The sequence below is a fragment of the Piliocolobus tephrosceles genome, chromosome 3 (genome assembly GCF_002776525.5).
Source record: "Piliocolobus tephrosceles isolate RC106 chromosome 3, ASM277652v3, whole genome shotgun sequence".
Classification (NCBI taxonomy): Eukaryota; Metazoa; Chordata; class Mammalia; order Primates; family Cercopithecidae; genus Piliocolobus; species Piliocolobus tephrosceles.
This window is the reverse complement of record NC_045436.1, coordinates 119,020,597-119,033,921: the sequence shown is the minus strand read 5'-3', so window position 1 is coordinate 119,033,921 and position 13,325 is coordinate 119,020,597. Positions and strand designations below refer to the sequence as shown.

The 13,325-nt window shown below is 37.8% G+C and overlaps 1 protein-coding gene across 2 annotated transcripts in view; it reads left to right on the top strand.

The window, feature by feature from the left end:
* The first annotated feature begins 2,736 nt into the window (after positions 1-2,736).
* The window catches only part of AMBN (ameloblastin), a 15,028-nt gene continuing 4,439 nt past the window's right edge, over positions 2,737-13,325 (top strand). The window contains exons 1-8 of one of the 2 annotated variants that reach the window (XM_026446916.2): positions 2,737-2,854; positions 3,797-3,865; positions 7,502-7,552; positions 8,845-8,892; positions 10,007-10,117; positions 11,868-12,101; positions 13,093-13,131; positions 13,263-13,301. In XM_026446916.2, coding sequence (XP_026302701.1) covers positions 2,840-2,854; positions 3,797-3,865; positions 7,502-7,552; positions 8,845-8,892; positions 10,007-10,117; positions 11,868-12,101; positions 13,093-13,131; positions 13,263-13,301 — 606 coding nt within the window. In that variant the 5' untranslated portion in view covers positions 2,737-2,839. The remainder of the gene's footprint in view (positions 2,855-3,796; positions 3,866-7,501; positions 7,553-8,844; positions 8,893-10,006; positions 10,118-11,867; positions 12,102-13,092; positions 13,132-13,262; positions 13,302-13,325) is intronic. The other variant, XM_026446917.1, reaches the window with a different exon arrangement.

Below are 13,325 nucleotides of genomic sequence, written 5' to 3'. Positions count from 1 at the left end.
TAACATATTCTGCCAAATCTTGTTGCTGTAAATTTTTCATTGTAACTTTTTCTACGACCTATGTCTCTTCATGTGTCTCACATCTTTTGTCACCTCGAGTTTTTTTTTTTTTTTTTTTTTTTTTTTGCTGTACTCCAGACACAAGCATTTTCTTAAGACTGACTCTCTGATTGTTCTTCATACAGGTATGGTCTTGGCCAACATAACATGGTTTCCATCAGCTATGGTAATTTCCTTAATACCTATAATCACTGTCAAAAACTCATTCATACATTCTTACTAATTTCCAGATTTCCTTGGAATAGAAAAATTTTTCATCAGATAAATTAGTACTATATTTACCAACTTTCCCAGTAACATACATCCCATAAAATCAGACAAAAAAAAACTGTTTATTAGCTGAAGAAATGAAACCAACTCCAACTGATTACAATCATTATTACAATATGAATGCACACTGTCTCATGCAAAGTGGGAAACACGATTGGAAAGATGAACTGAAATGTTAAATTGACTGTCTAGTTACAGAGGGTGAACTTTATCTGATAGCCTTGGAGATCCTTACATAGTTTTTGAGTGGGGCAGTGAAGTGCCAAAACCGGTATTTTAGGAAGATAAGTCTAGTGTTGGTGTGCAGGATATTGGAGGAGAAATAAACTACCAGATAAACACCTGGAAGTCAATAAGCCAGAATGGAGTGTGACATTTAACAAAGGAAGCAGCAACAGTGTGTATGATATACTGCATATTTGACTTAAAAGCAAAGCAGAACATAAGAATCCTACCAAAACATCGTTATTAGTGTGTCACGGTCACGTTTATAAACCTTAGAAGACATACACACACTGTTTCTCAGTTTTGTAGCCAACGAAGAAGCTCGTTCCTATGGATTCAGCATCGACTTCCACGCAGAGAAAATGTCCTCCATCAGGTCCCTTCTCTACCTCATTGGAGCTTATGAACCTAGCTGCCACCACTCCTCCTCCTCCAACACATGCGCACACACACACACACACTGTTCTTGCGGTCTCATATTTCATGTAGTTTCTCCTACCAAAAGGACTATCAACGCATTCATTCAGCACCCAATAAACGGCAGCTGCTGCATCTTCACCATCTCACCAATCTGTAATACAAGCTCAGGCTGGGCGCGGTGGCTCACGCCTGTAGTCCCAGCACTTTGGGAGGCCGAGGCAGGCGGATTACCTGAGGTCAGTAGTTTCAGACCAGCCTGGCCAACATGGGGAAACGCTGTCTCTACTAAAAACACAAAAAAAATTAGCCGGGCATGGTGGCGCGGGCCTATAATGTTAGCTGCTCAGGAAGCTGAGGCAGTAGAGTTGCTTGAACCCAGGAGGCAGAGGTTATAGAGAGCTGAGATCATGCCACTGCACTCCAGCCTGGGCAACAGAGCAAGACTCCATCTCAAAAAAAAAAGACAAGCTTCTGGTCATTAATTATTATCCTTACATAACAGAAGAAGAAACTGGGGCTCGAAAGAAAGAGATTAAGGGACTGCATCAAGCACCGTAGAGAGCATGCAAAAATAATACTTTTCATTTCAATAACATTTTGCTGTTTGCAAAACACATTCACATTCTTCATTTCTTTTTATTCTAAAGATAGTTCTGGCATCAGTGGAACACAGAGGTTTTCAGGAGCAGCTTCTAAGATAACATTTGAAGCTGTTAGGCCTACATTTGGGTATGGATACACCTTTCTCTCAAAATACCAGCTTCCTCCATGTTCCCTGTAATTGACAAGATCCCTCCTTCTCTAAAGAGTGTACTGACTCATCCCTTCTTCAGAAACTAATCTTAAATGCTTATCCCTACCAAATCTGAAATCACAACTTTGGAAAGACAAGGATAGGCAGAGAAGTAACAAAAGCAGCTAATATACAATCCACATTCAAGATATTATCTGTTCATGGAGAAAAACCAATCTGTGTTGATGTTAACCTTCTAAGTGATCGAAATATGTCTTATTAACCTGGCTTGATACTAATGCCTGGAAATGTGTCTATCTAAAGAGTGAACTGACACTTGTGCCCATTGATTTGGTTCATAGAGAATGTTCTGATTTATGTCCCTGTCCCCACAAATTTTTTGTAAATGCACCAAAGGTTTACCTGAAGTAAACCTGATTCTTGCAGAGGGTCAAGTTGTAGTTTCTTACAAAAGTTTGGCTATCTCTAATCAATTATCTCCAGAAATGAAAATATCTAGGAAATTCAGGAAAGAAATCACACACGTTCATTATCCATCTAACATTTTAGTGTTTTCTTTCAGACTCTGTGTGTGCTGGCGGGGAAGGAGGGTAGTTACTTTTACTACAACAAACAGGAGGGTGAAAATCTGAATAATGCTAGCATTGGGTCACTAGCTTTATCTACAGATAAAACCAGCACAAAACAGATAATGGCTTGTTTTGCATCTATTTTACATATATTTCCCCCAGCTCACCAAAATAATTGTCTTCAGAGCCTATGTCCATTATTCCTTTACTGCCTTCCCTGCTATCAAGTTCTCTGAATAAGTACAGGGGCTGCAGTACAATTAAAAATAATGAGACCCTACTGGGTCAATGTCCCTGCATGCAATAAAAGGGTGTAGACTAATTGCAGGAGCAGAGATTCCCGCCCCCCCAACCTCCCCACCCCCGCCCCCAGCCATTTGGCTTCACTTTGATTGGTGGATTGGCACTTTAAATAAAGGTTTCTAATCTTCCCTGAATGAGAAGTACAGAGCAAGTCCCACGCACAGTCCTGAAAAAAATTTTAATCTTCTTTTCTTAAAACTATCTTGGTTGGCATCATCAGGCCCTGAGAGCACAGTGCATGTCAGCATCTAAGGTAAAATGGGATTTTATGATTTCCATGTGTTTCCTGTAAATTCTTTTTTTCCTATCTCCAGACAGCTTTTATAAAGAGTATTTATCTTCGTTTGTCACCAGTAGCTGAATTATTGCTTGTTGTAGTCTATTAGCATGTTCCAGAGATGACATGCCTAACACTCATTCAACTAAGAAAAAAAAAACCTTTTATCTATAGACTTTTTTTAAACTATTTTTTATTATACTGCCTAATTTTTTGTATATTAGAAGATGAGTAAATTTCTAGGCTATTCAGATCTCTATTCATGTAAGAATAAAGAGCTTTTTGAATTTATAGAATAAATTTTAAAAGATAATTCATTTTACGAAGAGGAAAGCTAAATTTGAAACATATTTTCCACTAACATCAAAGGAAATTAAGATAGCCAGTTTGCTCTCATTTGAAAAGATAAGTTTTGGAATGGTTACATAGATTACCTAAACTAAACATGCAATGATATACCCTCTATTCCTGCAAATAAAGGTTTGTTATAAAATGACTGTTAGGTGCATTACATTTCACATGCATTTCAAAATGTATCCCAAAGGGTAAGCAAAGTATAAACTTCTGTGAATAATACCTGATAGACCAATATTTTACTTATTGGGAAGGATTTTTAAATTCATAATTCACTTTATGAAATGAAACATAGCACTTATAGAATATCGATGGAGGTTGTTCCTACATATTTATTCAGGCTGTAGATCCATTTAAAAAGTGCTGAGATATTTTTTAATTGCTTGTTAATTTATTTCAGAAACTACTTACTATATACAAGTTAGTTTTTGATTTTGTTCTTCTAACCTTTATCCTGGTTGTTTTTGGAAGAGCAGAGACTCAGACTCATTTTCAAAAATTGTCTTTTAACCATTCTGAATAAAAATTAATCTGATTTAATTCTCCAACTTAATTATGTTTTAGATTCCACTTTTCAAAATGAAGGACCTGATACTGATCCTATGCCTCCTGGAAATGAGTTTTGCAGTGCCGGTAAGTCAGTCTTCAGAGTGTGTCCCAGAAGAAGTTCTTGGTTGTTGGACTTCAGACAACACTGAAGGGATATGGACTGAGAGTCCACGCATAGACTCACTTGATTTAATCCAGTGGTGTAGTCCCATTGAGTCAAAAGCCATAGTTGCTCAGATGTCAGTCTTGCAATCCAAAAGTGGTGATAGCTGGACTTGGTGACTCACCCCTGTAATCCCAGCACTTTGAGAGGCTGAGGCAGGCGGATCACCTGAGGTGAGGAGCTCGAGATCAGCCTAGCCAACATGCGAAATCCCGTCTCTACTAAAAATACAAAAATTAGCCGGGCATAGTGGTGGGCGCCTGTAATCCCAGCTACTTGGGAGGCTGAGGCAGGAGAATTGCTTGAACCTGGGAGGTGGAGGTTGCGGTAAGCCAAGATTTCATCACTGCACTCCAGCCTGGGCGACACAGTGAGACTCCATCTCAAAAAAAAAAAAAGCAGTAAGTGAAGCTTATGATATTTCTACTGAAAAGTTATTTAAAATAGTCCCAAAACAATTTCTAGATCTTATTCCACTCATTCAAAGTTAAAAGATTTAGTCTCTACAATGCATGATGAAATTTTATTATCAACTCCTTGCTGTCAGTATAAAGTTGAAATGGAAAGAGGAAATTTCTCTGAAAAAGAAAAGGACATTTTCTCCATTTCAAAAAGAACCATCTCCAAATTTCTATGGTTACAAAATTCAGCTAGAGAATTACATTTGAAGCTAGTAATTAGCAAATTTACCTTGTAAGCAAAAATTGTGTGACTGAGAGCTGAAGTTTCATAAATCAAAACATATCATAGTGATGGGGCTAATTGTGTATTACAGTACCACACCTGATCCATTCTAGTATATATTGAAATGATCTCATACAAACACAATCTTTTGAACACTGAACTACTCCAGCCAAGAGCATGCAATTCTGTTATCGCAAAAACTTCATTTGGCTGCTATATGCATTTAGCAAATATATACTGAGCAGCCACCATGCATCCAGCAATGTGCTGGGCATTGGAAAAATGAAAGTAAATAAGACATGATCTCTTATCTCCAGGAGCTCATGGTTGGCCTCAAATGAACTTTAGAATATTTTAATGCCCTGAAAGAAAAGGTTAGCTATTTGGTTTTCTTAAAGTGTTTTAGTGAAAGAGAATGGAAATGGAGAAAGAGGATGAAACCTGATTATAATGATGAAAACCTTAATTCTACAAATAAAAATAGAGTCTCTGTTTCATCACACAAGATGAAGTTTAAATGAAAGAAAAATTGAGGGTGCCACCCTAGCTTACCTTTGTATGATACTGACGTTGAGATCAGCCTCAGTCATTCACCATCAGTCTAACACATTGGCGTTCTTTGAACCTGTAATGATCCACACCTGAATCAATTGGGTCCGCTCTGAGGAACAGAACAATTGCTTATTATTGCCAACCAATTGCTTGTCAAATCAGATGTTCTTCTCCTATTAATTCTGCATGGGAAATGTATCCGCTGTCTGTATACATTCATGTAAATATTCTTTAATTCATGACTTAGAGCAGATGGAAAGCAAAGTACACTTTGTTCTGTGGTTCAATCCAAGATGTGTTATTTATGCACTGGCAAATAGTGGGGAGGAAAGTCCCGCTCTCACGATTCCCCCAAATTCTCAACAAGCTACCCACCACATACACACATACATGCACAATCACCCTTCCTGTCTATACAGCTAACCTCTTTCCTACCCAGAGTATTTGCTACACATTTATAATGCCTTTACCTCTATTCTTTTTCTTTTTCTTTCTTTCTTTTTTTTTTTTTGAAACAATCTGGCTTTGCTGCTGCCCAGGCTGGAGTTCAATGCTGAGATCTCAGCTCACTGCCACCTCCTCCTCCTGGGTTCAAGCGATTGAACCCAGGCCTGCCTCAGCCTCCCAAGTAGCTGGGATTACAGGCGCCCACCACCACACCCAGCTAATTTTTGTATGTTTAGTAGAAACAGGGTTTCGCCATGTTGGCCAGGCTGTTCTCAAATTCCTGACCTCATGATCTGCCCACCTTGCTCTCCCAAAGTGCTGGGATTACAGGCATGAGCCACCATGCCTGGCCCTTTCTCTCCATTCTTGTCCAAAACTGAAGTATTTAAGGAAATTCTCACCATGACCCAGAAGGTGGGGTTTTACTTATATGAAAAAGGTGGGAGGTGAAAAAGTAGAGGGTGTAATTCTTTAACTTCTTACTCATAAAGGAAAAATAATACCAATATATTTAGTAAACATTCCGTAAATCCTTGTGGTATAACTGAAGGAAAGATGGCATTACAACCCCTTGGTCTTAGAAAGTGAGAGTATCCGAAGAACCAGAGACTCCAAAATCCAATTTACTCTAATTCCTACTCTTCCATTCTCCATGTTTTCTACTGGTATTTGTGTAAAGTAATAAGGATTGATTTCGAAAGAAAAGTATCTTTAACAACAACAAAAAAAAAATGGAAAAGGCTGGGCATGGTGACTCATACCTATCATCCCAGCACTTTTGGAGGCTAAGGCAGGAGGATTACTTGAGCTCAGGAGTTCAAGACAAGCCTGGGCAACATAGTGAGACCCCCATCTCTATTTTTTAAAACAAGGAAGCCAGGTGCAGTGGCTCATGTCTGTAATCCCAGCACTTTGGGAGGCCGAGGTGGGCGGATCACTTGAGCTCAGGAGTTCAAGACCAGCCTGGCCAACATGGTGAAACTTCGTCTCTACTAAAAATACAAAAATTAGCTGGACTTGGTGGTGCACACCTGTAATCCCAGCTATGTGGGAGGAGAATCGCTTGAACCCGGCAGGCAGAGGTTGCAGTGAGCCGAGATCGCACTACTGCACTCCAGCCTGGGTAACAGAGTGAAACTTAGTCTTGGGGGGGGGGGGGGGAAGGGAAAGGAAAATATCTTGCATTTTAAAAAACTAATTGGTATAGATAGGTATATTTTTGAACAACTTTTAAGTGAACACGTTAAGTATAATAGTATTTTATGCTAGAATGCTTTTTATTTAAGGAAAAAAAAATCTTTGATATGATCCCAAAATATAGTAGGTTTATACGTAAAATAATCTTTCACTAAAAATCATAGAGAATTTGCTGAAGTCCTTTGAATGGGAATCAAGTTAGATTTTGCATATGATTTTTCTGAATGTCATGATCCCATGCCATATCTGGCAAACCAAAATCATGTAGATTTGTCAAAAGCACATGAAAATTCAGCTTGAGTTTGTCCCCTTTACTTTTTTCTGTGGTAATTTTTTAAGAATATAAAGTACTAGTAGTTTTCTATTTTGTTGCTTTATTCTACTTCTTCTTGTGTGTAACTTTAAATCATATTTTGCTTTTAAAGCAACGAAGCATTAAGATGCAGACAAACGATAGATGATGCAGGTGGGAGCAAAATTTTCAAATACTGTGTTGATTCTCCCAAATAACTTGTGCTCTTCTTCATTCTGCCCAAGCACTCAAGTTATTTGCATAATAAACCAAAATGGTGGCCCTTCGGGTAGCCCTTATGTACTGGAGCAATATCCTATGCCCAATGGGCATTGAAGGAAGTTTTGTACCAATAAGACTCAAAATTATTCTTATTTTCATTCAGTTCTTTCCTCAGCAAACTGGAACACCGGGTATGGCTAGTTTGAGCCTTGAGGTATGTATTGTCAGAGTTTTCTACATATTAACTTTACACTGGTGTATTTGTGATATAGGAGAAATATGGTGGTGTGTTTCTCAGTTTTCCTAGCCAGAAGTTTGTGGCTGTTATCCTGAGGAGTGCTAGAAAAATTATGGCATTTACTAGAGCTTTGTCTTATAATTCTACTGCAATTTTAAACTCTCAGGTGTTTTACTTTTTAGAACATTATTTCTATGCAAACAAAAGCAATATTAATACTTAATGCCTTATATAGAATATACATATTAATAAAATTACTACATTAATTAAAATACATTGCTCTGTACTCACAGTTTACTTTTAGTCCTGCTCCTTATACTATCTTACATGATAAAGTTCTCATGAAATAAAGGTACCTGTACAAAATTTAATTTTTAATAAGTCTGGCAAATAGCATTAACATTGTACTATGATACTTCCTGTATAAGTTGTACAGTGTATTTGTCTCATTGCAGTTCTCATGTAATATATATTCTGTTTAGAAAACCCCAGCAAAACAGAAATTTGGTGATGTCAATGAAAAATACTGACAGTTATATATAGAAAGATATTTATAAGATTAAAAATTTTTCACAAGGTCTTGTGAAATTCCCGTGTGTCATGGTAAGCTGGGGGCAATCAATACCTATTTGAGCTAGATGCTTACTTCACATGGAAGCTAATTTCACTGAGGGTTTTTTTTTTTCTTTTTTAGCTTAAACTCAATCCAAAGCGTTCTGAATCTCTTCCCAGGAAAAAAGTGAAATTGACTTTCTGTTGAAATGGTGGAATTCTCGATAATCTATCCAGATACTTAACATTTCTTTCAATAGTTTCTATATTTAATATTTTGAAAGATTTATTGTTTGAGAAAGAGGTAAAAGTTTTATTTATTTGTTTGTTTCAAATTCCTCTTCTGGCTGAACTTGTAAGGGGCAAAGTAAATTAAATGGGGAGAAAAGAGTCAATGAAGCAAATTCCTCACAATTACATTTATATTTCAGTGGAATGAGCTATTTTCCCATGTTTCAATGTAACCTCCACTTAAATAATACTTTTTCTCCTTTAATTAATGATAAAAGCAACTGCATTATTTTAACAGCAGTAATAATAACAATGGCAGAACCAAATTTAATATTTCCACCTTTCGATGATGATTTGTGTCCACTTTCATTTTGTTAAATTGATCCACATCAAACTTTGTGTTGATAATGTCAAATATCACGAGAAATCAGTTGTGTCAAACACAGCATATGTAATAAACAGTAACCTACTTTTTTTCTTGATAGACAATGAGACAGTTGGGAAGTCTGCAGGGATTAAACACACTTTCTCAGGTAATCATATTTCTTATCGCAAGTATTCATGGTGATGCTAGTGTTAATATTAGCAGCAGCATTATAATTCATCAAATTTATTTATGAATAGACAATATACTAAATATTGGAAGAACCAAGAAGTGAATGAGAGCCTAAAACAAAATAAGATAGAGTGACAGGGAAAAATAAAAATAGTATCGAATTTTATTTAGTTAGGAAAAGAATATTTTTGTGCATTATTCATTTTATTATAAAACGTAAGTGCTTAAAAAATCTAAATCTCAAACAAGTTTATGGAAATATTGCAGACTAGCTCAAAATGAAATTTAAGTTCACTGAAAGGAAGAGTTTACCTATCCATCTGATTTATTTTTATTTATTATTTATTTATTTAGACAGAGTGTCGCCCTGTGGCCCAGGCTGAAGTGCAGTGGTGCAATCTCGGCTCACTGCAACCTCTGCCTCCTGGGTTCAAGCTATTCTCCTGTCTCAGCCTCCCGAGTAGCTGGGATTACAGGCATCTGCCACCATGCCAGGCTAATTTTTGTGGTTTTTAGTAGAGATGGGATTTCGCCATGTTGCTAGGCTGATCTCGAACTCATGACCTCAGGTGATCCACCCACCTCGGCCTCCCAAAGTGCTGGGATTAGAAGCATGAGCCACCATGTCCAGCCGTACCTATCCATTTTAAATTAAGCAACACCACTTTTGCTTTTGCTATATTTATGCTATCTGTTGATTTTTTAGAAAATGAAAACCAGGCTGGGCGCAGTGGCTCACGCCTGTAATTCCAGCACTTTGGGAGGCCGAGGCAAGCGGATCATGAGGTCAAGAGACCAAAACCATCCCGGCCAACATGGTGAAACCCCGTCTCTACTAAAAATACAAAAATTAGCTGGGCATGATGATGCGTGCCTGTAGTCCCCGCTGCACAGGAGGCTGAGGCAGGAGAATTGCTTGAACCCAGGAGGCGGATGCTGTGAGCCAAGATCTCCCACTGCACTCCAGCCTGGTGACAGAGTGAGATTCCATCTCAAAAAAAAAAGAAACAAAAAGAAAAGAAAACCAAATATAATCAATGTTATATTTAACATTTAAATATAAGCATGCCTTTTTTTATCCATGTCTTTAGTATTCTAGATTTGGCTTTGGGAAATCATTTAATTCTTTGTGGATGCACGGTCTCCTCCCACCACATTCCTCTCTTCCATGGATGAGGCCAAGGGAACATGAAACTCAACAGGTGAGTGAATAGCATCAATATGTTTGAAACCTCAGGCTTTAAAACCTCTTCTTACTTGCCTTCCTTGAGTTGTGATAAATTAGCAATAGCCAAGTCCTAGCATTAACAAAAAATTATTCTCATGCCAAATAAATCAAAGCCTATAACTGCTTTGAGTGCTTAAGAAATATTTTTAAATTTGAAACTATTTGCATATTTATTTAAAATAGGAAGATACAGCCACCAAAATATGAGACCTATGTTAAAGATAGCAGCAAACAGTCCTCAAAAATCGAAGCAGGCTACACCCTGGACAATTTTCATTTGAATCAAGATTTCCTAAATAATTACTCAAAGGCTAATTTCAAATGATGACAATAATCCTGGTTAAAATACCATAGCCAGGTGCGATGGCTCATGCCTGTAATCCCAGCACTTTGGGAGGCCAAGGTGGATGGATCACTTGAGGTGAGGAGTTCAAGACCAGCCTGACCAACATGGTGAAACATCGTCTCTACTAAAAATACAAAAATTAGCCGGGCATGGTGGCAGGCACCTGTAATCTCAGCTACTCTCGGGAGGCTGAGGCAGGAGAATCGCTTGAACCCAGGACGCAGAGGCTGCAGTGAGCCGAGATTGTGCCACTGCACTCCAACCTGGGCAATAGAGTGAGACTCTGTCTCAAAAAATATTAAGAAATTTAAAAAAGTAAAACATCACGAACCCTACAGAAGTAAATAAATATATTGATCTATTAACCGTTATTGATTAGGTGCCTAATAAATACATAAACCAAATTGTGGTTTGGTAGTAAAAGTGAAGACATTTACGAATGGCTCCAAGGATTGTGAAATTTCATATTTTATCTGATTCAGACAGGACAAGACAACATATTTCAAAGTGCTGAATTGTGAGATGTGAGCTCAGAGAGGGGTGATGACTGGAGAGGCAAAGCAGAGCCCCGAATTGTTGTGAGACTTCCTTGCTGGTCTGAGGAGTTTGCAATCATTCTACAAACAATAGGGAGCCATTCACCACAAGTAATTTCTAGAAAAAGCAACAAAATATGGTGATTTTAACAGGGAATTTTTTCATTTAATATATGGACTTAGAACCAAGATTAACAGGGAATTTTAGTTCCAGGTGGTCTTCCACAGCAGGAGCATTACCACGAGGTCCCATTTAGTAGGACAATAAATTATGTTAATGGTGACTGTTTCTTCATTTGTTTCCAAAGTGGACTCCATGATGCAAGAATTTGATTGGCATTTTAATTAATTATGCTTTATGTTTTCATTAATTTGAAAAATATGCTAGGTACTCACCATGGGCCAGGCACTTGTTAGGAGCTATGTTATGTACAGGGGCTATAAAGAAAAACAAGACATATCATTCTCTCTCCATTGACTGGGGGACAAAGATTTATAACAAATAATTACCGTCCAATGAGAAAGTGGTAAAATAAAGATACAGATACATACAGACATCTATGAGAACTTAGAGAAGGACATGTCTTGTCCTACCAGCAGGTTCATGTAGCTTCACCTTCATGAGCAATGGTGGTCTCAAAGCAAGTAGGGGAGGCACACGCAAGACCTCCCCAAACAACATTAACGCTAACTGGTGCTTCCTATGTAAACTCAACTTCAAGACAAGTTCCCTAGCCTCCCTTCCAGATAGAAAGCGCCCCAAGCCCCTTTGTTTAGAAATTCTAGGCACCGTTGTTTAATGAGCCATCCCTTTCTGACACTCTTTTCAAATTTCTCTGCAGTATGAATATTCTTTGCCTGTGCATCCCCCACCTCTCCCATCACAGCCATCCTTGAAGCCTCAACAGCCAGGACTGAAACCTCTCCTCCAGGCCGCTGCTGCACTCGCCGACGAGGCCACAGCACAGAAAGAAGCACTTCAGCCTCCAATTCACCTGGGACAGCTGCTCTTGCAGGAAGAACTGCCTCTAGTTCAGCAGCAGGTGGCACCATCAGATAAGCCACCAAAGCCTGAGGTACTTCCTTTGTCTTGAAGTCAGATCAGAATCACCAGCTAACCTAATAGAAGAAGACTAATTTGCAGGGCACTTTTAAATAATCGTAGCCTTCAGGCATAATACATGATATAAATATATTCTTAATCAGTCTTCCATATCTGAGATTTATTTTTTGAGTAAAACACAAATATCCATTCCTATCTTTTGCCATCAGAGACAGGGCATGGATTCTAAAAGATCCTGTGCCTATAAAACTGGGTTTCTTAGTTGCAAAAGATGAAAACTTCCATAGGAAATAGAATAAAACCCCAGAGAAGTCCAGGTTTCCTATCACTGGTCTTTTTTTGGTGTTGGAAAGACTGAGAAAAGTCATTGATCCCTCAGCATAACAAGTAGGATTTTCCATTATTATCTGTCTGACAGAAAGGTGACAAGTATGCAAAAAGTGTCTTGTAATAATGTAGAGAACAGTGTAATGGATAAAAGAAAAGGAAGGTACCATGTAACCAGTATTATGTGGGCATGTATCATTCCCCCATATCATCCTGCCTATAATCCTATAAAAATACATGTTATCAGCCTTTTTAAAGAAAGGAAGGCAGATTTTGAGAAGTTACAAAATTGGCCCAGGAGTACACAAAAACTAAGTGGCAGAGCCAGGGTTCAAACCAGCCAGGTATGTTCCCGTTCCAAAATTCATTACTTTCTAATCTGCAAGAGATAGCAAAGCCATGATAGATGTACCTCATCCCCCTGCAGGTACATTTGAATAATGTTAGTAAAAGACCATTGCAAACTCTCGGGTCATACCTCCCAAAACACTGAAAGAAAGTAAAATAATGAAACTCATTTTGTTTTACTGTAATTGCAAACAAGATAATCATGTGATCAGTTCACTTTGTCAATTGTTTTATTTTTAATGTCACTTTGTCTATTTTTTTATTTTATTGTTATTTGTCTATTTTGTTAATTTTTTGACTGATAATTTTAATATTTATCTGTGATATAGCTCCCAGGAGTAGATGTTGCTGATCCACAAGGTCCATCAGTAAGTACAGATCTCAATGAGACACTTTCTGTATTTTTTTATTTGTTCACTTTGTCTATTTTTTATTTGTATCTGTATTTATCTATTTTATTCATTTTTTATGACAATTTTAATATTTACCTATAATATAGCTCCCAAGAGTGGATTTTGCTGATCCACAAGGTCCATCAGTAAGTACAGATCTCAATGAGACA